This window comes from Pygocentrus nattereri, chromosome 24, assembly GCF_015220715.1.
Source record: "Pygocentrus nattereri isolate fPygNat1 chromosome 24, fPygNat1.pri, whole genome shotgun sequence".
Classification (NCBI taxonomy): domain Eukaryota; kingdom Metazoa; phylum Chordata; class Actinopteri; order Characiformes; family Serrasalmidae; genus Pygocentrus; species Pygocentrus nattereri.
In genome coordinates, this window is record NC_051234.1 from 21733182 (window position 1) to 21757781 (window position 24600).

The 24600-nt window shown below is 38.7% G+C and overlaps 1 protein-coding gene across 2 annotated transcripts in view; it reads left to right on the forward strand.

The window, feature by feature from the left end:
* prex2 (phosphatidylinositol-3,4,5-trisphosphate-dependent Rac exchange factor 2) overlaps nucleotides 1-24600 on the forward strand; it is a 240000-nt gene that overhangs the window by 46011 nt on the left and 169389 nt on the right. For both annotated transcript variants that reach the window (XM_037534146.1, XM_037534147.1), the window contains exons 4-8: nucleotides 1616-1720; nucleotides 5307-5408; nucleotides 9966-10127; nucleotides 21634-21767; nucleotides 22358-22461. In XM_037534146.1, the coding sequence (XP_037390043.1) occupies nucleotides 1616-1720; nucleotides 5307-5408; nucleotides 9966-10127; nucleotides 21634-21767; nucleotides 22358-22461 (607 nt within the window). The remainder of the gene's footprint in view (nucleotides 1-1615; nucleotides 1721-5306; nucleotides 5409-9965; nucleotides 10128-21633; nucleotides 21768-22357; nucleotides 22462-24600) is intronic.

The window sequence follows — 24600 nt, forward strand, 5'->3', positions numbered from 1 at the left end:
TTACATGGTGGTCCGGTGCTGTGTTAGCGCACTGTAATTTGCAATGTTGTATTTATGCAGTTTTTTTCTGTGCAAAAATTATCTCTATTAGACATTCCAGTATGATAATAACAGCATGTAGCATGGGGTAAATGGACATTTCTGCTGTGGTAGGCCAGTGAATAGATGACAGCTCCATCTGTTAATGCCAGCTATAATTTAAAACTTTATTTAGTAATTATGACCCCAAACCACTCCTATTTTTGTTAGTAAGCCTGGTCAGTGAAAGCCTGGAGACTGCTACTGGCCAAAGTGACCATTTCTTTGGTAACTATCACACTGTAAAGATTTGTTGTAAACTTAAACTTGTTGATAAAGAATATAAAACAAATATTGTAATTCTAATTCCTTACGCAACACTGACACTGACTATATAATAATACTATATATAATAGTTGGATGCACAGTCCAGCATGTCGATATGTCAGTCATGACTCAACCATTAACTGGAACTGCTTATGAAGTTATCATACAATGTAAAAAAAGATTTTAACGTAAAAGTGAAGAACCTGGCTGCCTTAAAATTTTGAATAGTTAAAATGTTATAGTTTTTTAATAATTAAAGGGGATTTCCACCGATTTTTTCAAAATCTCTGCATAGTGAAATGATTAAGATGTAAAGTTTTGTGGTAAGAATTTGACCTAAATCTTACATTTTAAAGAGCCATTCATGGCGGAGAAGTATGTATATGGCATTATAAGCCAAAATAGTTCCCAAAGGAAACTAATTCCAGATTTACTACTATGTTACTGTTATTAACACCACATCAGAACACATTTTTAGGTTCAGTAATGGTTTTGAGTAGTAAAAAAAAACAAAAACAGCAGCTTTTGCGCTGTGTACATCCCTGGTTTACATCTCAGTGACGGAATTATAAAGAAATTTTGAGAAATTGGTGGACTTCCCCTTTAACAGTGCACTAATCTGTTTTTACTCTGTTAGTCTGTTGTTTTATAACTACTTCAAAAGTATTTACAGTAAGTTAATTACTCCATAAACTATTGCTATACGCTACAGTTTAAATGTAATTACATAGTAACATAATCCTATTGTTATGAAACAAACTAGGTGTGCAGTTCATTTACATTCTGTGGTGGCAGCTTTGAGTCTACACGTCTCTTTGTTTTGAGGCCGAAACAAGACAAAAAAGTAACAAAAACAGTTCTGTACACAGAACAATAATAACATTCAGCAAAATTAGATCATAATTAAAAAGCCTCTCTTCTGCTTGCAAACACAATGCGGTATGTGTCTTAGCTTGTTTCTATGAGCTACGAGTGAGAAATAAATCAGATAAAATTACACTCTGCTTTTGTCATCGCCAGAGAGTAAGAGGCAAAGTAAAAACTAAAGAAAATTGGGCACTTTCTTTTTTTGTGATAGTCCACCATAGGAGCTTGTTTTGGACTTGTTTTGTATCTCTGACTTTCCTCCACATCCTGGACACAAACGTCCGGACAATCAGCACGTGAGGGGACTGTGAAGTCATGGGCAGAGTGGTTGTTCATAGTGCAGCTTCAGGGGAACTTACCAGCATGTGTGTGTGTGTGTGTGTGTGTGTGTGTGTGTCCTCAGAGAGACAGGTTTCAGATTTATGATGAGTACTGTGGAAACCATGAGAAGGCCCAGAGGCTGCTGCTAGAGCTCAACAAGATCAGGAGCGTTCGCACATGTCTTCTGGTAAGAATCACCTGAACCTCACACACACACACACACACACACACACATAGTGTTAACATACAGTGCTGTGGAAAAATCAGAGTCCCTTCATTCTTCCTTAATCTCCAGTCAAAACGGCCATTAAAGATGAACTATGTAAGAACCAAGCAGATAAATCTGATGATTGTGAGCGTATTCAAAGAGAACTCAGTCAAAACTTGGGAAGGGACATGTCTTCCGAGGATGTTATTGAATGATCTACTATTGCGTGGGATGTTAACATGTGATGTGGTTTGAAAAACTCTTTACAGGGCGACTTGCAACAGCACAGGCACACAATATTATAGTATTATATTATACTTTTTTCCCCTCCTGACTCAGTAATGCTACTTCTTCCAGTTTTAATAAAAATCTTAAAACATTAGGCACTGCTTTAGGTACATTATCTATGTTCAAGATATCCCTGAGGAGATTAGCTATAGGACAATCTTCTAGGAGAAAATCAAGCTCCACTCTCAGGTGTTTAAGTCCATCCTTCCACTATGAGTAAACGACTTAATGCTATGGATATGAAAGGATGTGCAGCTGTCAAGAAGCCCTTACTGAGAAAAGGAGATAAACATATCGAACAAAGAAGCTGCTGATGTTTTTAGAACATAGACTGACCATCCCAGAGTCCAGACTTTAACATCACTGAATGTTTGGTATTGCTTTGAACATGAGGAGCAGAAAATGCAGAACCAACTTCTAAGATTTCTTTGAAAAACTGAAAGCTGAAAAGAATGAAAGCTGTAATAAAAAGGTAAAGAGTGGACAAAATAAGTTCTGAAAATGGTGATAACCTGCTTGATACCTGACGCAAAAGAATGAATAACATGTACTTAATGGCTATTTTGCATAGAAAATAAATAAATAAATAATTTTGCACAGTACAATATGAATCTTAAACCAGTCTTACTTCAAAAAAGTCACTACATATGATAAGAGGAATATTATTTGGGGTATTACAGACAGAAAATAGGACATTAATTATATATCCATGCTGTGCCCATAAATGCATTCTTCTGTAACTACTATTGCGAGGTTGGACAAGCTTTACGGTGCATTGGCAAAAATCTTATTCAGCATAAGGAGAAACTATCGTTGACAAAGGAGAGGGCTGATATTCTCTTTCTGTGACAAGACAACTGGGCAGCTAATGGCTTGCCACTGACTTACTTTCAGCAATACTTTTATCCTGGAACATAGCTTTAATGTAGTAACATGCCATAACAACCTTAAAACGGCCAATGCCATGTTGTTTCATGTCTACAGATTAATGAGGTTAAGGATAGTAATTGTTTTGTATGCAGCCTGAGCTAAATCAAAAAGTGGTGGGAGATTGCCTGAGTGCTGTCTAAAGTGCTGGGTCAAATGCCTGCTCACCCCTGTTGCTCTGGCAGCCAGGGTCACTACATAACATTAGAATTTCAGTTTAAATTTTGCACTACACGACTGCATTATTGTAGCTAATAAAAAACTAGGCAGGTTTGAAATATCAATGATAAATTTGCCAATATTCTAACAGGTTGATTACACAACAAAACACACAACCCTGCATACAAAACAAATATTCACAGTGAATAATGCAGCATGTTTAGGTCAAAAAATGGAGATACAAGGTTTTGTCCCGATGGCAGTGATTAGTTGGCGCTATTTGATTAAACAGAAATCTGTGGCATCATTAAATTAATTTTTTTATTTTTGACTGCATGAATACAAGATTAATACTTTAATGTCAGTTTGAATAATAAAAGTTGGCACATTATACAGAATAATACAGATGATCGTTTCTGATCACTGAGTTGTGCCGCTGTTCTAGTGATGAACGAGTGTTCAAGTTTATGGGGACTGCTCGCAGGTCAAGTTCAGTGCTAGTGAGCCACTACATCTCCTGACCTTCATCGTAAGCCCCTTCAAGGGTGTAGCTGCTTTGTAATATGATGCCTTTGACCTTGCCTTCATATGCGCACACATAAAGCCCCACTCGAGCGTAGCAAGTCACTCATTCCTGCTCAAAAGCTCTATAAAATCAGTTTGCACTTCATCACACTCCCTCCTCTGTGATTTGATTGAAAATACAAACTTACATTTCTCTGGAGTTTATCTTTCATATGCATTACAGATAGACTGTATGAGGAGGGACAGTAGAAGGAGAGCAGTATAGCTGGACGATAAGGACAGTAATGGAAATCTATATGCTGTGTGATTTAGTGCTGCTGTGTGGCTCTGAGTTGTGGGCTGGGAACGGTATGTCTTAATTGAATTTGATTTAATGGACGTTTTATGGCCTTGACCTTGAACAGGCCGTAACGTTTTGAGAAGCCGACTGAGCTCTAGTTTCCCCTGGCCAGCTTTAGCAGCACCTGCAGCTCTGTGGACTATCGACGCTCTCAGTAGGTCCTGACCGATACGAACATTTTCTCAGTGATAACGATGTTAAGGAGCCAAAATTCCAATAGCTGGTAATATTGGCTGATGTAATTTTTGATGGTCAAACAGTTGGCCATCAGTTTGGTAAAACTTATTAGTGGGAAACTAATCATTATCTAATCATAGTTGAAAAATGTTAATGATAGACAATAATTATATCATCATACTTGTGCTTTAATAAGTGCTACCATTTGAATCGTGACCTGTTTTCTTAATTAAATAATTAAAGCACTGTAAATGCCTTTCAGAAATGTGTTATATTTCAGAGGAATAATAATATATCCTAATGAGGTCACAACTTCATAATGGGGGCCCAATTTATAACGATGATTATGAATATGAGTAAAGATTATCAAATAGCGCAGTCATTCTTAACAAAGTATAATAATTAGATCTCTACAAAATAATGATTTCTTATTCATACCTTGCTAAGTAAACGGCAATGATAACGTGTATTAAGATACATGTAGCTACTACATAATTATTAACAGTAATTGACAAACTGTTATATGGTAATAGTTGTCATAATACCGCTTATTCAGAGCTATTATTATAAAGTGTTATCAGTAGCTTTAATTAAACAGAACTCTAACAGTCTTGAATTGAGCTGCCTTAAATTCTGATGACTTTCTATTTGAAGTTCAGTGAACGTAACATTTTTTGACTCTATTTTTTTTATTTAAAACACTTTGTGTTGTGATTAATATCATAAACACAGTAACTTTATTTTACAGCAACAATGGTTATATACAAAATATACATGATCTTAATGTATTTTAACCAATCTGGCTACAAATGCTGGACAACACTGTTGTCAGTTGTGAGATATATTTGATTACATTGTGAAATCAACAGCATAAACCTCTTAGCAATTTGGGTTGATTAGGATTATTTTTTCTTACATTTCAACAGTTCTCTTTAGATAAAGGTTTTCATTTTATTAAATGTTGTTCTCGTGCTTGGTCAGGATAGATTTGATGTGTTTTTAAATAGTTACTGATACTGACATTTTTGTCGACGTACAATGTGCAGAAATAAATATTCATACACTTTTTAATCTGTTGTTTAATTTTTTAAACTTCACATTGACTCACAAAGTTTTTTTGACTCTATTATTATTAATATAAACCATTAGAACTGCATGCTGCTTGGTGGACGGAAGAACACAGAGGTTCCACTGGAGGGCTATCTGGTGGCTCCCATCCAGAGGATCTGCAAGTACCCGCTGCTGCTCCGAGTGAGTTCACGTCACTTCATTTCTCTGATTATGGCCCATTGATCTTCTGACCACAGTCATAATGCTCATTTATCTAAAACCTTGCAGAAATAGTTGTGCTTTGCTTGCATCTTTAGCCAGGTTTCCTGTGATGTGTGGATGCGTGGAAGCTGCTTTTGAAAAACCATCATCGGCTCGCTAATGGCTCCTCATCCCTCTTACTGCCTATTTGCATAGCCATAAAATACTTATAAAGCCTTTTAAATACTATAAATACTATAAGCCTTTAGTCAACAGACTAAAGTCCTGTTCGAGCTGGGTTAGGTTTACCAGAGTTCAGTAATATAATTTGTAAGGCTGGCTTCACACTGTGAAACTCACATGCAACTTTCGTTGCTTGAAACCAACATGAAACTAAATTGGACTCGAGCTGCATAATGTAAGATGTCCTGCAACTCATTTGAAACTCAGCTGCTACAGTTGCAAGTGTCTTTTGTGAACCTAGTTTCGTGAAATAGTCAATCAAAAGGCAGTAACACATTGTGTGAGTCTGTCAAACCATTTTTTAAACGATTGATTTAACCAGGTCAGTGGTGCCACCATTTATCTTCAGGATCTATTTTATTTGATTATTAATTTTTCTCTCAGATTCCAAAGGTGGAAGAGGAAAGTGAGATGTGCTCCTCAATGTACTTGCGCATCTAAGACAGGATATTTATTTTAACATTTTAATTCATTTTAATAATTTTTTTACATACACAGAAGAGAATAGGAACTCAAATATATAGGATAGAACTTCAGATAGATAAACAACAGCTACAGCAGGGACAGTTGGAAAATCAACATTACACTAAAGCTATAAAAATGCTGCAAATATATAAATTGCACCTTGTAAATGACTTTATCTACTGAGCATGATATAGTGTGTCAACCAATTTGAGCTGCTAAATTGGCCAACTAGTGGATTACTCATAAGTGCTGTGAGCAGCTAAAATTGTTATGGAATTGTTTCACATACTTTAAAAAGTTGCACAGACATTATGTTATGGAACTCGCAACATGCAACTAGTTGCATGGAAGTTTCTCCTTGTAAAGCCAGCTGGGGATTTTCAGGGATTCGGCTGGCCAATTTTTGCAGGATGAAGTATCTGTGTAATTTCCCCAGATGACCTCAGGTAGTCCAGATGTTCATTTCAGCATTAAGTTTAGTTAAACCGATCCAAACAACAAGCAACGAAAACAAACTCCTTATTAACACCAGATGGAATAGCCTTAGGTTAGTAAAGTGGGCTCGTTCAGCACAACAAATACCGCCCAACGGGACAGAAATAGCATAATTCTGATCTCAGCATAAAGGAACTGTGTCAAGAGCTCCATTTTAGTGGTTACCCTCGTTTCCCGGTCACCAAAAAATAGAAGTGCCAGTGTCTATTACCAGAAATTGTTATTATGTTTGAACAAAGCTTTCTATGAATTTTACAAAAAAATTGCTTAAGAATTACTACTTTGCAGACTTGTTTGGATTAAAGTCATGGATTCTGTTTTTAATCACTTAAATTATGGTATGTCCTCAAGTAAAACTAATCCAACTCGAATAGGGCTCATGCCATACTTGTACAGTAGTATTGCTTCTACTGTATTTCAGAATTAGGAGGATATGTCAGGAAAAAATATTTTCTCCTTCTAAGGTTAATCAACAAAGACATGTTTGGTGTCAGTTCACTAGAGCTGCAAGGCTAATCGAGCTAATAACAATAGAAACTTATTACCCACCCATCAGCCTCATGCAAACTGCATGGCTAATTCACACCTCAAACCATGTGCAGTTGTTAAATGATCAGTAGTAGTTGGGATAGTGGGTAACACCTCTGCCTTCTATGCTGTAGACTGGGGTTCAATCCCCACTTGGGTAAGCACCCTACACTATACCAATAAGAGTCCTTAGGCAAGACACCTAACACCGCCTTCGCCTACCTGTGTAAACTGATCAAACTGTAAGTCGCTCTGGATAAGAGCGTCTGCCAAATGCCATAAATGTAAATGTCATTTTTGACATTGTATGACATACTGTTATCTATAATAACAAGTACATGTTAGAGTCAGGGTTCTACTTATTTAACCTTCTACTGCTATGCAACAGCTACACAATGTACATTTTCCATTTTTGGAAACAATGCTAAGTTTTCATGCAAAGACTTTTGCCAATCTGATTGAACACATTCCGATTACAGATTCAAACTGAGGTGTTTATCTGCTCACTCTATTCAACAATATGGTGAAAATCTTCGTTTACATGCTCGCTACAAGTAATCCAATCCAAAATGGTGTGTTTACGTGGAGAACCGCTTAGAGAGAACATTACCATGACAGCATCATTCATTAGCATGACAAACATCACATGAATTCAGAGTGAGAAGATTTCAGTTGGCGCGCTTGTGTTTTTAATTGCTTTAAAGTGATGTCAGACTCAGAGCAATGTACCTCACTTGTCCTTGTTAAAGAAGGCCTGAGAGGAAGACGTGTTCTGTGACACCTAGGCTGGACGTCCGTCCCACCGCCGTCTTTTAAAGATCGGAGCATAAACTTCGTCTCCTCTGCAGACCAGTTTCTGCTCCCGCCGTGTTGAATGGTATAAACTTTCACGATGACGCACCGTGGATGCGCAGAACATATGACACGGAATGTATATATATAGGATTGGAATGTATTCGGATTCAGCCATTTACATGGCTATTATTCTTCTATTTACCAGATTATATACAGGATTACGCACCTTGTTCAATTGGATAGAAATTGTATTCTGAATGGCCTCAAACGGACTAGACTATTCCGATTGAAGTGTATACGTGGATGTATTCGATTCCGATTGAGTTATTAGTTGGATTATGTAAGGATTATTAGGTTACATGTAAACATGGCTAGAATGTCTAGAAAGTGTCTGAAAGTCAATTTGAGATGGATGATGCTATTTAGTGGTAACTACATTTGGGGTAAAGGAAAATTGTGTGAATTTCTTTTCTTTCCACTTTACTCCAAGCACAGCCATACAATGTGAAAACCACTGTGAAAAACAGTCCTATCGAGCTCACTACATTTGGACCGTTCTGTTTTTGAAAATAAACAGAACAGTCCTGCTAACGCCGAGCTTATTTTTGAACCAGAAACTTTTCCGAAATTGTTCCGCTTCATGGTACGCACCCACGAGCGCCAGTTCACATAACGAGACCACAATCTCTTACTTTTTCTCGCCTTTTCCATCTGAGATCACACAGCTGGAACTGCCAAGGCCGTTCTCACCGAATGCCAGTGATAGCCATCTGCACTTTCTCAGATAGCTCCCCAATGTAAACCGGAGAGCTGGAGTTAAGCTGTCATGCCACAGCTTTGGTGTTTAGACATGGTTTAGAGATTAGGATCTTTTCCAGCAGACCATGCCATGCAGTAGCTGGACTATTAAACATGTGTGAATCGAAGAAACCTTTGTTTAGCTTCGAAATGGCTGTTATATTTTTTAGTGGGGTGCCAATGCACAAAACTCTATGTTAAAATGAAAGCTAATATGATACAATGTGTCTCAGTATGACATGTTTTTTTTTGCCTATAGCAAAATAAAGTTGTGTTTGAATATGTATCTTGTGTTCATTTGTGTGCTAGAAGTATAAGGGAGCTCTAATTATATGCTACACAGATTGGTTTGGCCACATGAAAAAAAATTCTCCCATGGCACTTATCTGATGCCTGGCATGCTCTCCTCTAACAAAATAAGCCCCCCAAAAACCCATAACACTTAGAATGTACATATGGTTCAGAAAAACAGTCCAGATTTTTTACTGCTATGCTGAAATCTGTTGAAGCACAGATTGTGCCATCTTCTAGCCCAGTGGTCACCAACCTTGGTCCTTAAGATCTAAGTTCCAGCAGAGTGTAGTCCCAACCACACAGCTAATTAATCTCCAGAAGTCCTTGATTGGCTGGATCTGATACATTAGTTTTAGGTGAGGGAGGAGGCAACATTTTAGGTTGGCCCTCAACCCAGCAAGAAAGTAGATCACCAGGAGGAAGGTTGATGACCTCTGCTCTAGCCCTTCATCAATAGGAAAATGCATGCCTAAGGGCAACTTTTGGGACTGGACTGTGGTGAAATCTCCTGCTAAGAAGTGGTACTTCTATACCTTGCCACCAAAGTCCCCTAATCTGGAGTTTCTGAGAGACTTTTCAGCCATGCTAACTTATGTTACATCCATGAGCTAACGACAGGCTTGTTGTCCATTGAACAGTGTTGGTGAGCATGCCATCATCCCCTACCTAGAGATCTGCATTCATAAGTCGTTGGAATGGTTTAGAAACTTCACACTCAGTTTGTTTTCACCCAATTAGTCCACATAACATTGTTGGAGCCATCCAAATCATAATTGCTATGTTGTGGGCCAGTGTGGTCCATTTCCATTGGTGGGGTTGAGTGGGCTTGATAAATTGTACTGCCGCCTACAAAGCACAGTTATATTGTGGGTGTAATTGTAGTTACAGTCTTAGGTTTACCTAAGAAACTGTATGTATTTGGTATGTATTTCTGCTCAGGAGCTGCTGAAGAGAACGCCAAAGAAGCACAACGACTACTCGATGGTGCAGGAGGCCCTGCTGGTGATGAAGGCGGTGTGTTCCAGCATTAACGAGGCCAAAAGGCAGATGGAGAAACTGGAGGTGCTGGAGGAGTGGCAGTCTCACATCGAGGGATGGGAGGTATGGACGCCATCTAAACTTCATTCATCTCTTTCAGCTGCACTCTTAATAATAAAGGTTCCTAAATGGTTCTTTGCCTTCACATACAGTTCTAGGAAAGACCAAGTCATGTAGAACCTTTTGTGGAAGTTCTTTAATCCATAAACCTGGCGTGCTCAGTGTAGTACCAAAAATATCAGGAAGCTGCTTCTTTAAGTCTGCCTGCAGTATGTTCATCCTCGATGGTAACAGTGAAATTATTACATCAGTTTCAGTGAAGTAAGTTCCATGTTTACTATCACTGTATTAAAGATGCATGAGGCTTCCACTATTGTTGGATGCACTGATATTTTCCAAGTGAGCACATGAGCCCATTCGGAGTGCAGTTCGGACAGCTAAGCACTTATTATTAATTTGTTTAATCAGAGTACTATTAAAGCGCAACTGATTTGTGATTTATATTCCTATCCATGTGTTTTCTTGTTCCAAAAGGTAGTTTGAAAGACAACAGCTTTACAGGCTTGATGTTTGCAGATGTTCCTCACATTCACACATCTTGTTTGTCACAATGGGTAATTAAAATAATATCCTCGGAAAGGTTCTTTAGGGAACCAAATATGATTTTTCTAACCTTTATTTTTAACTGTGTTCTGCCATTAAAAAGTTTAGAATCACTTGTCACAAGTGATGCCTTATTTTAAAGCATAAGGTTTATTAAGGCCTTTTATTGACTTGTTTACTATGCATTAAGCTTTCTGCATTATCTCCAGTAGTAGTGTGTAATTGGAGGTCTGTTATGCCAAAAATCAACACTATTAGTAGTAATAATTGACAATAAACTCCAAATTCAGTTTTTGCTTTGCAAATTACTGAGCATGAGCTAATCAACTAAATTTGCATCTCGTTAGTGTGTAATTAGCAACATCTTGTTCCTGTTGGTTATACGTAGCGTCAAGTAGGTCATTTAGAGAATAAGCCACTAATGCTTCAAGATGTGCTCCATATTCTTGAGTAGAGTTTTTGCAATTAGAAATTAAGAGTCTAACACATGCTAAACTTCAGTAAGTTAGTGTGCATCCCATATTCTAAAGCATTAATGGCTTTTTGGTTGCCAGAACACATAAAAGCTGAGAATGTGCTGTTTTGAGTTGAGATCAAGCAAAAATGCAGACAGTCTGGTGGGCTGTCAGTATCTACTGCTTTAGATGATTACTGTCACTAAATCTAGTTCCTCACTCTGTTTTGTCACTTCATTTTTTTCAAGTCATTCTTATAAGAAATTCATTTTCTTTTGTATCAGATCATATAAAGAAAAGAAACCTCATCTAAATGTGCCGAATAGTTTCAGTTATGTGCTAGAACAGTCTGTTCACTTCACAAATTGCTTCATTTTTGGTCTTAGCAGTAGCAGTGACCTTTTGACTGAATATACCAGACTTTAATAGCCTGATTTGTGTAAATAAAGCGTTTTAGTGTAGTGTAGATTTACCATGTTAAAATGCCTTGCACATAGACTATTACCCAAATTTCTCTCTGCTCGACTGAAGAAATTAAAGAAAATGAGCTTATAAAAGAACATGACCTGCTAGATTGTAGCAGGTACAGCAGACCAGACCTCTGTATCAGAGGCTGTACTATTCTGCAGTTCTGCTCTTCTCTGTCCAACTTCCCCACTTAATAATGGGTGACAGGCCATGGGATTACAATGGCAGTGATTGTACTGGCTGGGTGCATGTGGAGCGTTGCCTATGGGGGAGTTACATAAGTGCTGTGGAGTGAGCCGTCTGGGATGCGTTGGAGAGTTCAAAAAAGTTGGTGACGCTTAAGCAGACTAGAGATTGGTATGGTTTTTGTTGGGTTATTTGAAAGTTAACAAGCCAGTTAAGCAACTGTGTTGTTCTCATTGTTCTCATCAGATTATCAGCCAATTGCAGTTATTTGTTTCTTTATACATGTATGAATTGTGATAGCTATAAGGGTGGTCAAATAGGCTTCATCAATGTGCATGCATTTGGGCATGCATGCATTTAAGGATAGAAGACACCAAATTATTCAGTTTTGAAAGTGGAATTTTTTGACATTCTTCTGTGCAGTCTTCAGCTGCACAGCCATTCTTTATAACACTCCACATGCTTTTAACGGGAAACAGGTCTGGACTGCAGGCAAGCCTTGACCTTTGAACTTCAATGGTCCTTTTCTTCTCTGGCCCAGAGCACACAACATCCATTATTTCCATAAACCATCTGAAAGGCACGTTTCCACGTGCATCAGTTCATTTCACATGAGCTCGAGCCCAGAGAAGTCGGTGGTGTTTCTGGATGTTCTTGAAATATGCCCTCTGCTGTACATAGTACATAGAACTAGGCTTTTCCTGGATGCTCTTTTTATACCCCAGCATGATTATATCACCTTGTAAAATTGTCTTATGACAGTGTTCCTTGCCCCGTTCCAACTTTATGGAACATGTTGCAGGCATCAATTTCAGATCAAGTGTAAATTTACACAAAATGATGAAGTTATTGAGGGAAAACATTAAGTGTTTTGGACAGCTTTCATTTAAATACAGGTGAAAGTGGATTTACAAATGAGCTGTTTTTTGTACTTATACGCTGTCCTTTTGAGGTCTGTACATTTGGAGTAAGGAGATAAATGGGTCAATTAGATTTTCTGCTGAACCATCATTTTAAGCACCACATCTTGATTAGCTAAGGGTTTGTGTCTTGCTGACCACAGCTATTTGTAAATATGTCCGAAAATAGATGCACACAGCCATCTGAGTGGTGGAAAACAAAAGGCCATGTAATGTTAGCGCATGTTGAAACAATCTTAGCCATGTCCACATGAAGCATTGTAAAAACATAGTGCAGAATCAAAAACAGCCTGTCACGTTTTTACAAGAGAAATATAATGGAGTGACTTATGAAGGACATGCTTTTGAAAATGAGCCTGGCTTTGTTTCATTTTAAGTTAGAAAATGTTTGTGGAAGATGTTTGGTTTCGTTCCAGCATATCTACGCCTTAGGAGCAGTAACACACCCTTTCTTGTAGGCGTGAAATTATAAACATTTGGTTTGTGCAGCCATGTCTGCCACATGAATTTCTCCATGGAGTGAAGAGAATGTTCTGAGGAACTTTTTTGTCATCAATTAGTTGTACATGCTGTTCTGAGCACAGTCATTTTCCTGAAATAACTTTATGAACTACAGAATGGCCCCTTGGAAGCAGAGCCTGTGTCTGTTTTAACCTTTGGTGGTTCATTAATGGAAATTTTCTCTGCCTCAGATTGAATCAAAATACATGTGTGAATGGACTCTGTGGGAGTGGTAAGGTTTGTTTTAATGATTTTATTAATCGCAACCTTTAACTCACTCTGCCACTAAAAACTCTGTGCTAAGAGTTATTTCAGTGTTGCTGTCTGGAGGGTGTAGGTGGAGGGGTGGAGTGACATAGGATATTAGAGAAAGAGAGAGAGAGAGAGAGAAAGAGAGAGGGACAGCGTCATTTTTTTCCATCCTGGAGTCCTGAGCCTGCTGATTGTCTTTAGCACTGAGTGGCCTCTCAGAGACGGTCTGGTCACCCACTTGTGGTGGCTCACTCTAGCTGATTATTATGGATTTCGCTCAACTAAATACCTGAAAAAGAGAACTTTGTATGTGCAGACTGCAAATTGTCTTTGGAAGTCCAGTGGAGCTTAAATCAGGCATGATATGTGAATATGATTAAAGCAATCTCTGACTGACTCGCAGCACCAAGTTTATAACCAGACTTCTCTGTAGCCTAAGAAAATTCTTTTCCACCCTAACTAGAGCCTATCAAAGTTCAATCTGAATTTGACTATAGCCTGTCAAAATTCTGCTGGAACTCAACTGTGGCCCAACAAAATTTAGCCCCATAAAATTCTGTAACCTGAGAAAATGACACCTGAATTTGACTGTAGCCCAACAAAATTCTGTCTGAATCTGACTGTAGCCCAATAAAATTCTGTCTGAATCTGACTGTAGCCCAATAAAATTCTGTCTGAATCTGCCTAGCCCCATAAAATTTCTGTCTGAATCTGACAGTAGCCCCATAAAATTCTGTCTGAATCTGACTGTAGCCCAATAAAATTCTGTCTGAATCTGACTAGCCCCATAAAATTCTGTCTGAATCTGACTGTAGCCCAATAAAATTCTGTCTGAATCTGACTGTAGCCCAATAAAATTCTGTCTGAATCTGACTAGCCCCATACAATTCTGTCTGAATCTGACTGTAGCCCAATAAAATTCTGTCTAAATCTGACTGTAGCCCCATAAACTTCTGTCTGAATCTGACTGTAGCCCCATAAAATTCTGTCTGAATCTGACTGTAGCCCCATAAAATTCTTTCTAAATCGGACTCTAGCCCATAAAATTCTTTCTAAATCTGACTGTAGCCCCATAAAATTCTGTCTGAATCTGACTGTAGCCCAATAGAATTCTGTCTGAATCTGACTGTAGCCCCATAAAATTCTGTCTAAATCTGACTGTAGCACCATAAACTTCTGTCTAAATCTGACTGTAGCCCCATAAAATTCTGTCTGAATCTGACTAGCCCCATAAAATGCTGTCTAAGTCTGACTGTAGCCCAATAAAATTCTGTCTGAATCTGACTGTAGCCCAATAAAATTCTCTGTGAATCTGACTAGCCCCATAAAATGCTGTCTAAATCTGATTGTAGCCCAATAAAATTCTGTCTGAATCTGACTGTAGCCCAATAAAACTGTCTGAATCTGACTGTAGCCCCATAAAATGCTGTCTAAATCTGACTGTAGCCCCATAAAATTCTGTCTGAATCTGACTGTAGCCCCATAAAATTCTGTCTGAATCTGACTGTAGCCCCATAAAATGCTGTCTGAATCTGACTGTAGCCCAATAAAACTCTGTCTGTATCTGACTGTAGCCCCATGAAATTCTGTCTAAATCTGACTGTAGCCCCATAAAATTCTGTCTGAATCTGACTGTAGCCCCCATAAAATTCTGTCTAAATCTGACTGTAGCCCCATGAAATTCTGTCTGAATCTGACTGTAGCCCCATAAAATTCTGTCTGAATCTGACTGTAGCCCCCATAAAATTCTGTCTAAATCTGATTGTAGCCCCTTAAAATTCTGTATGAATCTGACTGTAGCCCAATAAAACTCTGTCTGTATCTGACTGTAGCCCCATGAAATTCTGTCTAAATCTGACTGTAGCCCCATAAAATTCTGTCTGAATCTGACTGTAGCCCCCATAAAATTCTGTCTAAATCTGACTGTAGTCCCATAAAATTCTGTCTGAATCTGCCTAGCCCCATAAAATTTCTGTCTGAATCTGACAGTAGCCCCATAAAATTCTGTCTGAATCTGACTGTAGCCCAATAAAATTCTGTCTGAATCTGACTAGCCCCATAAAATTCTGTCTGAATCTGACTGTAGCCCAATAAAATTCTGTCTGAATCTGACTGTAGCCCAATAAAATTCTGTCTGAATCTGACTAGCCCCATACAATTCTGTCTGAATCTGACTGTAGCCCAATAAAATTCTGTCTAAATCTGACTGTAGCCCCATAAACTTCTGTCTGAATCTGACTGTAGCCCCATAAAATTCTGTCTGAATCTGACTGTAGCCCCATAAAATTCTTTCTAAATCGGACTCTAGCCCATAAAATTCTTTCTAAATCTGACTGTAGCCCCATAAAATTCTGTCTGAATCTGACTGTAGCCCAATAGAATTCTGTCTGAATCTGACTGTAGCCCCATAAAATTCTGTCTAAATCTGACTGTAGCACCATAAACTTCTGTCTAAATCTGACTGTAGCCCCATAAAATTCTGTCTGAATCTGACTAGCCCCATAAAATGCTGTCTAAGTCTGACTGTAGCCCAATAAAATTCTGTCTGAATCTGACTGTAGCCCAATAAAATTCTCTGTGAATCTGACTAGCCCCATAAAATGCTGTCTAAATCTGATTGTAGCCCAATAAAATTCTGTCTGAATCTGACTGTAGCCCAATAAAACTGTCTGAATCTGACTGTAGCCCCATAAAATGCTGTCTAAATCTGACTGTAGCCCCATAAAATTCTGTCTGAATCTGACTGTAGCCCCATAAAATTCTGTCTGAATCTGACTGTAGCCCCATAAAATGCTGTCTGAATCTGACTGTAGCCCAATAAAACTCTGTCTGTATCTGACTGTAGCCCCATGAAATTCTGTCTAAATCTGACTGTAGCCCCATAAAATTCTGTCTGAATCTGACTGTAGCCCCCATAAAATTCTGTCTAAATCTGACTGTAGCCCCATGAAATTCTGTCTGAATCTGACTGTAGCCCCATAAAATTCTGTCTGAATCTGACTGTAGCCCCCATAAAATTCTGTCTAAATCTGATTGTAGCCCCTTAAAATTCTGTATGAATCTGACTGTAGCCCAATAAAACTCTGTCTGTATCTGACTGTAGCCCCATGAAATTCTGTCTAAATCTGACTGTAGCCCCATAAAATTCTGTCTGAATCTGACTGTAGCCCCCATAAAATTCTGTCTAAATCTGACTGTAGTCCCATAAAATTCTGTCTGAATCTGACTGTAGCCCCCATAAAATTCTGTCTAAATCTGACTGTAGTCCCATAAAATGCTGTCTGAATCTGACTGTAGCCCCTTAAAATGCTGCCTAAATCTGACTGTAGCCCCATTAAATTCAGTCTAAATCTGACTGTAGCCCCATAAAATTCTGTCTGAATCTGACTGTAGCCCCATAAAATTCTGTCTGAATCTGACTGTAGCACCATAAACTTCTCTCTGAATCTGACTGTAGCCCAATAGAATTCTGTCTGAATCTGACTGTAGCCCAATAGAATTCTGTCTGAATCTGACTTTAGCACCATAAACTTCTGTCTAAATCTGACTGTAGCCCCATGAAATTCTGTCTGAATCTGACTGTAGCCCCATAAAATTCTGTCTAAATCTGACTGTAGCCCCATGAAATTCTGTCTGAATCTGACTGTAGCCCAATAGAATTCTGTCTGAATCTGACTGTAGCCCAATAGAATTCTGTCTAAATCTGACTGTAGCACCATAAACTTCTGTCTAAATCTGACTGTAGCCCCATAAAATGCTGTCTAAATCTGACTGTAGCCCCATAAATTTCTGTCTAAATCTGACTGTAGCCCCATAAAATGCTGTCTGAATCTGACTGTAGCCCCCTAAAATGCTGTCTAAATCTGACTGTAGCCCCATAAAATTCAGTCTAAATCTGAATGTAGCCCAGTAAAACTCTGTCTGAATCTGACTGTAGCCCCGTAAAATGCTGTCTAAATCTGACTGTAGCCCCATAAAATTCTGTCTAAATCTGACTGTAGCCCCATAAAATTCTGTCTGAATCTGACTGTAGCTCCATAAAATTCTGTCTAAATCTGACTGTAGCCCAATAGAACTCTGTCTGAATCTGACTGTAGCCCCCATAAAATTCTGTCTAAATCTGATTGTAGCCCCTTAAAATTCTGTATGAATCTGACTGTAGCCCAATAGAATTCTGTCTGAATCTGACTTTAGCACCATAAACTTCTGTCTAAATCTGACTGTAGCCCCATGAAATTCTGTCTGAATCTGACTGTAGCCCCATAAAATTCTGTCTAAATCTGACTGTAGCCCCATGAAATTCTGTCTGAATCTGACTGTAGCCCAATAGAATTCTGTCTGAATCTGACTGTAGCCCAATAGAATTCTGTCTAAATCTGACTGTAGCACCATAAACTTCTGTCTAAATCTGACTGCAGCCCCATAAAACTCTGTCTAAATCTGACTGTAGCCCCATAAATTTCTGTCTGAATCTGACTGTAGCCCCATAAAATGCTGTCTGAATCTGACTGTAGCCCCCTAAAATGCTGTCTAAATCTGACTGTAGCCCCATAAAATTCAGTCTAAATCTGAATGTAGCCCAGTAAAACTCTGTCTGAATCTGACTGTAGCCCCGTAAAATGCTGTCTAAATCTGACTGTAGCCCCATAAAATTCTGTCTAAATCTGACTGTAGCCCCATGAAATTCTGTCTGAATCTGACTGTAGCCCCATAAAATTCTGTCTGAATCTGACTGTAGCTCCATAAAATTCTGTCTAAATCTGACTGTAGCCCAATAGAACTCTGTCTGAATCTGACTGTAGCCCCCATAAAATTCTGTCTAAATCTGATTGTAGCCCCTTAAAATTCTGTATGAATCTGACTGTAGCCCAATAAAACTCTGTCTGTATCTGACTGTAGCCCCATGAAATTCTGTCTAAATCTGACTGTAGCCCCATAAAATTCTGTCTGAATCTGACTGTAGCCCCCATAAAATTCTGTCTAAATCTGACTGTAGTCCCATAAAATTCTGTCTGAATCTGACTGTAGCCCCCATAAAATTCTGTCTAAATCTGACTGTAGTCCCATAAAATGCTGTCTGAATCTGACTGTAGCCCAATAAAACTCTGTCTAAATCTGACTGTAGCCCCTTAAAATGCTGTCTAAATCTGACTGTAGCCCCATTAAATTCAGTCTAAATCTGACTGTAGCCCCATAAAATTCTGTCTGAATCTGACTGTAGCCCCATAAAATTCTGTCTGAATCTGACTGTAGCACCATAAACTTCTCTCTGAATCTGACTGTAGCCCAATAGAATTCTGTCTGAATCTGACTGTAGCCCAATAGAATTCTGTCTGAATCTGACTTTAGCACCATAAACTTCTGTCTAAATCTGACTGTAGCCCCATGAAATTCTGTCTGAATCTGACTGTAGCCCCATAAAATTCTGTCTAAATCTGACTGTAGCCCCATGAAATTCTGTCTGAATCTGACTGTAGCCCAATAGAATTCTGTCTGAATCTGACTGTAGCCCAATAAAATTCTGTCTAAATCTGACTGTAGCACCATAAACTTCTGTCTAAATCTGACTGTAGCCCCATGAAATTCTGTCTGAATCTGACTGTAGCCCCATAAAATTCTGTCTAAATCTGACTGTAGCCCCATGAAATTCTGTCTGAATATGACTGTAGCCCCATAAAATGCTGTCTGAATCTGACTGTAGCCCCATACAATTCTGTCTGAATCTGACTGTAGCCTAACAAAATTCTGTCAAAACTCGACTGTAGCCTGACAAATTTGTCTAAACTCAACAAAACTTAAGATATTGCATTTGTTTTGTTCTCTCTATAAAGTCTTTAGAGATATAAGATTTATCAAAGCTTATCCTCTAGCGACTTCAGGTTCAGGATGACCAAACATCAGGGTGCTTTTTTGATGGTGGTTTAGCCTGCACTTGTTCTTGTGCTTGACTTATGTATGGTGTTCTTGCTCCACATGAGCCAGCTTTTAGTCCAGTTATTCATGTGACAGTTGAAAGGATTAAGAAGATTTATATGAAACAGATGCAGAGTGTGTTAGAAGGTTGCTTTGGTGTATTGCGCTCTCTGAATGTGTTACTTCATGGAACAAATGCTTTATGTAATCTGCACAACATGGGCAAATTTCCGTTTTGAGATTCTGTTGCTACATATTTCAGTTATGTAACTGATAGTATACAGAAAAAACACTAGCTAATTGTTATTGTGATGTGGTTCAGATTAACTGAAAAAGATTTTGACCAAATCATCTAAACACCTAGATAACTCATCTGGAATATCTGAAATTGCCAGTGATTAGTTAAGGGGCTGATTAGAATAGTGTAACCATCTGTGATATCAGTATCACAAAGGCTAATATCACAGTAATGCACAGTGTGTTGTTCTTCATTGTTTTCTCATTGTCATTGCAGAGACAGTAACAATTTGAATATGTTGAAAAGTTATTGTTGTCTTGTTTTGCCTGATGAAAAAGCACACATTTTTGCCATGTTTCGGTCATTTATGAATGACATTTATTTGAGGTGCAGATTTGAACCTGTTGGTGCAAAATGTGAATCAAACGTGATTAAATATATACCGACATAATTACTGGAGATCAGGTTGATATCAGCAGCAAATGCTGATGTGATGTTCTTAGCTATGTGTTACTTCCCCTGAGGTAGTAGAGTGGCCGAGCATGATAAGCATGACTCTTTGATTCATATCTTGAAGTGGTATTACGCCGGTTTTTTTTAACACTTATGCATGATTTAATAGTTACGATAAAGATAAAGACAAAATCTTTCAGAGTGAAATGCCTCACTCTCACTTACATCAAATTTTTTCATAGTGGTGGTGATGGGAACCAGACGTCTGAAGACTATAATGCCTTTAAAGCTCCTCATAGAAAGCTGTTACATGAAATGGTTATGAATACAATAGTGGGTAATACCTCTGCCTTCCACGCTGTAGACTGGAGTTCAATCCCTGCCTGGGTAAAACGCCCTACTCTATACCTTGGGGAAGACTCCTAACACTACCTTTGCCTAGCTGTGTAAAAATGATGAAATTGTAAGTCGCTCTGGAAAAGACTGTCTGCCAAATGCCATAAATGTAAACACACTGCCTGATGCTTGAGACATTGTTTTTATGATAGTTCTGAGAAAGTTTTGACCATTTTTGCTGAAGAGATACATGCAGGGCATTGTAAGGCAAAATAGTCCCCTAAGAAGCTATTTTGTAGGATTTATTACTAATTTACCATCTTCAGCATGTAAGCAGTCTCACTAGTAAATACAATGGCTATATTTGTGTTATAGACATGCTGGCCCCTGGTTCCTATCACCACCAGTGTAAAGAAATGCAGAAATCAGTACATTTCTCTATATTGAACTATTTCACATCAGAGCACTCTGAATGACTTTGGTTACACCTTAGTGATAGAATTATGCAGAAATGTTGAAGTTTTGGTGGAGGTCAATGAAAGTTGATGATAAGTAGCTCATTTAAAAGTTGATTGGTAGTTTTTAAAGAGAGAATATTGGATCAGTATCGGCTGACACTCAAGGTTTCAGTATTGAAACCAGTGTCATATAAGACAAAGCAGCATCATGCCATCTCAAGGAATTACACTTGAATAATATAACACAACGAAATGAATAACTCTAGACTTCTAAGGGTTAATTCCACATATGTTGAAGAGAAGAACAAAGAGAGAGGGAAACAGAGAAGCAGACGGTAATATAACGCTCAGCAGTTTTGCCGGCTCTTTGAGTCGAGTGCTATTTTTATCTCTGATGACTGATTCACAGAAAGAGAAGAAAGAAGCAATATAAATTCTTTTGACAAGGCAAGCAGGGAGTCGGCACTCTGCTCACAGCCATGTGGTGTCCAGCCAACTCGCAACATGTGCTATCAGCACTTTGTGTTATCTTTTGCATGTAAGTGATGCTTTTTTGCTTTAACATCCAAAAACAATGTTTCCAGTGGGATACGGCTGCTGATAAAGATACTTAGGGCCTTGGCCTAGCCCCAGTCCAAGCTTTACTGAGTCACGAATTAAGGCTTGCAGATCCTTTCCCAGTTGCGCTGGAGAATAATATTTCAGAGCCAAATCCTACGGCAGATCATGTGAGCACGCTAATGAGGTTTACTGCAGCCTCATGCTTTTTGTATTCTCGCTGTTCAGGGCTCTAACATCACGGACAGCTGCACAGAGATGCTGATGCAGGGCGTGCTGCTGAAGATCTCCGCCGGGAACATCCAGGAGCGTGTATTCTTCCTCTTTGATAACCTGCTGGTCTACTGCAAGAAGAAGAACAGGTGAGCGTTCTGGCTGTCTGAGGACAAAATCCACACAGCTTAAAGATAGAAGATGCAAAATAAAAAGTTTTATTTTGGAAAATACCACTGAAGAACCACTTTTGGTATCCTAAAGAACATTTTAACAAATGCATATTTGAAAGGTTGAATGGTTCTTCTTTGGCTTTGCTCTAAGGAATGACTTCATTTTTAAGACAGTATTCAAGGTTATTACATTATTAAAACTCTTTTGGTTAAAACCGTCCACTGAGGCAATGCCACCAAACCACTTTTGATTCCCTGAAAAACCCTTCGGTGGAAGCTTTTTCAAGAAGGCATATAATTGAGATGTATGAAGTGTGAAGAACCTTATAAAGCCTAGAGAACTGCCACATAATCTAAAGGTTCCTTGTTCAAAACATTGACTTTTTGAACCTTGACTTTTAAAATGTGTAGTGTAATAACATTCTCACTACTCATCCTGGAGTTCCCTACCCTCCATATTTTGGCTTCTCTGCTTTGGTTTCTCTGTATTTTGTCTTCTACAAAATGCCCGATTCAACTATGGGGTTGTTTATTCTGATTCTGGAGGTGCTTCTGTTGTGTTGCAGGCGTTTGAAGAACAGTAAGGCGGCCACTGAGGGCCCTCGGTATCAGTTCCGGGGTCGAATTAACACTGAGGTGATGGAGGTGGAGAATGTGGATGATGGTACAGGTATGTGTGCAGGGCTTAGCAGACTGAGTTAAGTGAGATGAAAATAATATTAACCAATAATATCATGCTTCACCTCTCCCATCACCCTCACCAATCATCAAAAGAAGGTGAATTGATTTATCCATGCTGTGCTCACAAATGTCTTCTTTAATAGCTACAATTTCCAGGTTGGACATACTTTACAGGATGCTGGCATCCCATTCAAAAATGTTAAGTTACTTTTTATTAATTCCACAACGGGGAAATTAACCTCTGCATTTAACCCATTAGTGCAGTGAAAAACCAACATAGTAGCGAAGGTACACACACTAAGGAGAAGTGAGCACACTTGCCAGGAGCAGTGGGCAGCCCTATGCACAGCACCTGGGAGTTAGGTACTTTGCTCAAGGGCACTTCAGTCACATGCTGTTGGCTCAGGGGACCGAGCTGGCGGCCTTCCAGTTGCATGGTTGGTCCCCTAACCTCCAGCCTGCAACTACCCCCTGTCCACTATACTAACAAGGCCGATAAAGGGATAGAAGATCAATCAAAATGTGGGTGGAGATATTATACATGTTTAATTCTAGGAACGACTCATGGTGGCCAGTCATGCAAGGAATTTCCGCACCTGACATAATTTGTGTTAGAGTCTTAAAACACTTTGCTGTTATTTGTCTTTCTTTTAGCAACAGCAGCAGACACAGTGTCTAAACGCTATGAGCTGTGAACATGTGCCTGATGCATGTTTACCATCAGTATAAAACTGTTTAAATTGGCCGCAATATGCACCCACAGTCTGTGTTATTGTTTCACAAACACTGTGTTTTTTTTAGCTTGAGTAGAATTAGGCTCCTGTTTTGGTGGGGGAAAAACACACTCATGCTGTCTCTTTACTACTACTGAGCTTTCATTCTCTATTTTGTCTTAAACTTCTTCATGGTTCTTCAATTTTTAAATGCTGCACCTCACAGGCCAGCAGTTAGAGGCATAACAGTAATTACTATTATTATTATTTAATACAAAAAAAAATATAGCAGCAAAAACTAGATGTGCATTTCCTGAAGGAACTGCAAGAGTGCTTGAAAAGAGCTGCAAGTGTGTGTGTTTGTGTGTGTTTCTATGTAGGTGAGCAACACCTCCTTAGGTATGTGTCTGTGTGTGTGTGTGTGTGTGTGTGTGTGTGTGTGTGTGTGTGAGAGGGAGAGATGTATGTGTTTGAGGGGGGAGGGGGGGGAGTCATTCAAATTAACTGTCACTCTGTTATTATGCAGCTCTTAGTGGAGAAGCCTTGTTTGAGTTTGATTTGCACCCGCTGTACAAACAGTCATAACTCGGGAAATGTTTATTCTATCGCTTAACCGGATAGATGGTGTGAGATAAGAGCCCTTGAGGACTATTTTGGTGTAATGTTGTGTGTATTGAGAAGAAAATGTCTGAGTTATGATGAGTTAAACAAAGAGAAAATCTTGAAATAAGCAGATTCTGATTTTGAGAAATTTACATGGGAGTGAATGGGGCAGTTTTCTGTGCCTAGTGCCCAACAAATGCTCATAACTCTAAAGCTAATTGATAAAATTGAGATATTTTGAGTTTTCAGAAAGGACAAGTTTCTCTAGCATTTAAAACTAAACTGGAGTTTCTAGGTGAAAGTTTAAGGATTTTAAAGCAGATTCCCTGCGTGACAGCTGTGTCTGTGAGACTGAGTGGCCTGCTGTGACATCATCAATGTCAGTTAGAATTTGAAGTTCTGAACTTCCCGCCATTCATTTTTATGGGAGATTTTTAATTTTTAAACTTAATTTTATTAAAAACTACCAATCCCATCGACTCCAAAAACACATAGCACAAGTCACAGCGCTGAGATCTTGAAATGCAGTTTGAACGGAGTCTGTACGTTAAGCGGTTCAGGCTGTATTAATCACAGAAAAGTGTGGAAGAAGAATAAGAAGTATGAGAGATCACAGTAGAGCACTTTTTCAAGCATTTTAATGAAAAAATGTCAAAGTCATGTGAAGTCATAATATTTATTCTTTAAAAAGCGATAAAGAGTCAGAATTTTCCATAATTTTGGACCCAGAACACTAAAAGCATGATCACCTAAACATCACCGAAACATAAATTTAAATGAGGATCTACCAACAGATTTGAGGATCCAGGATC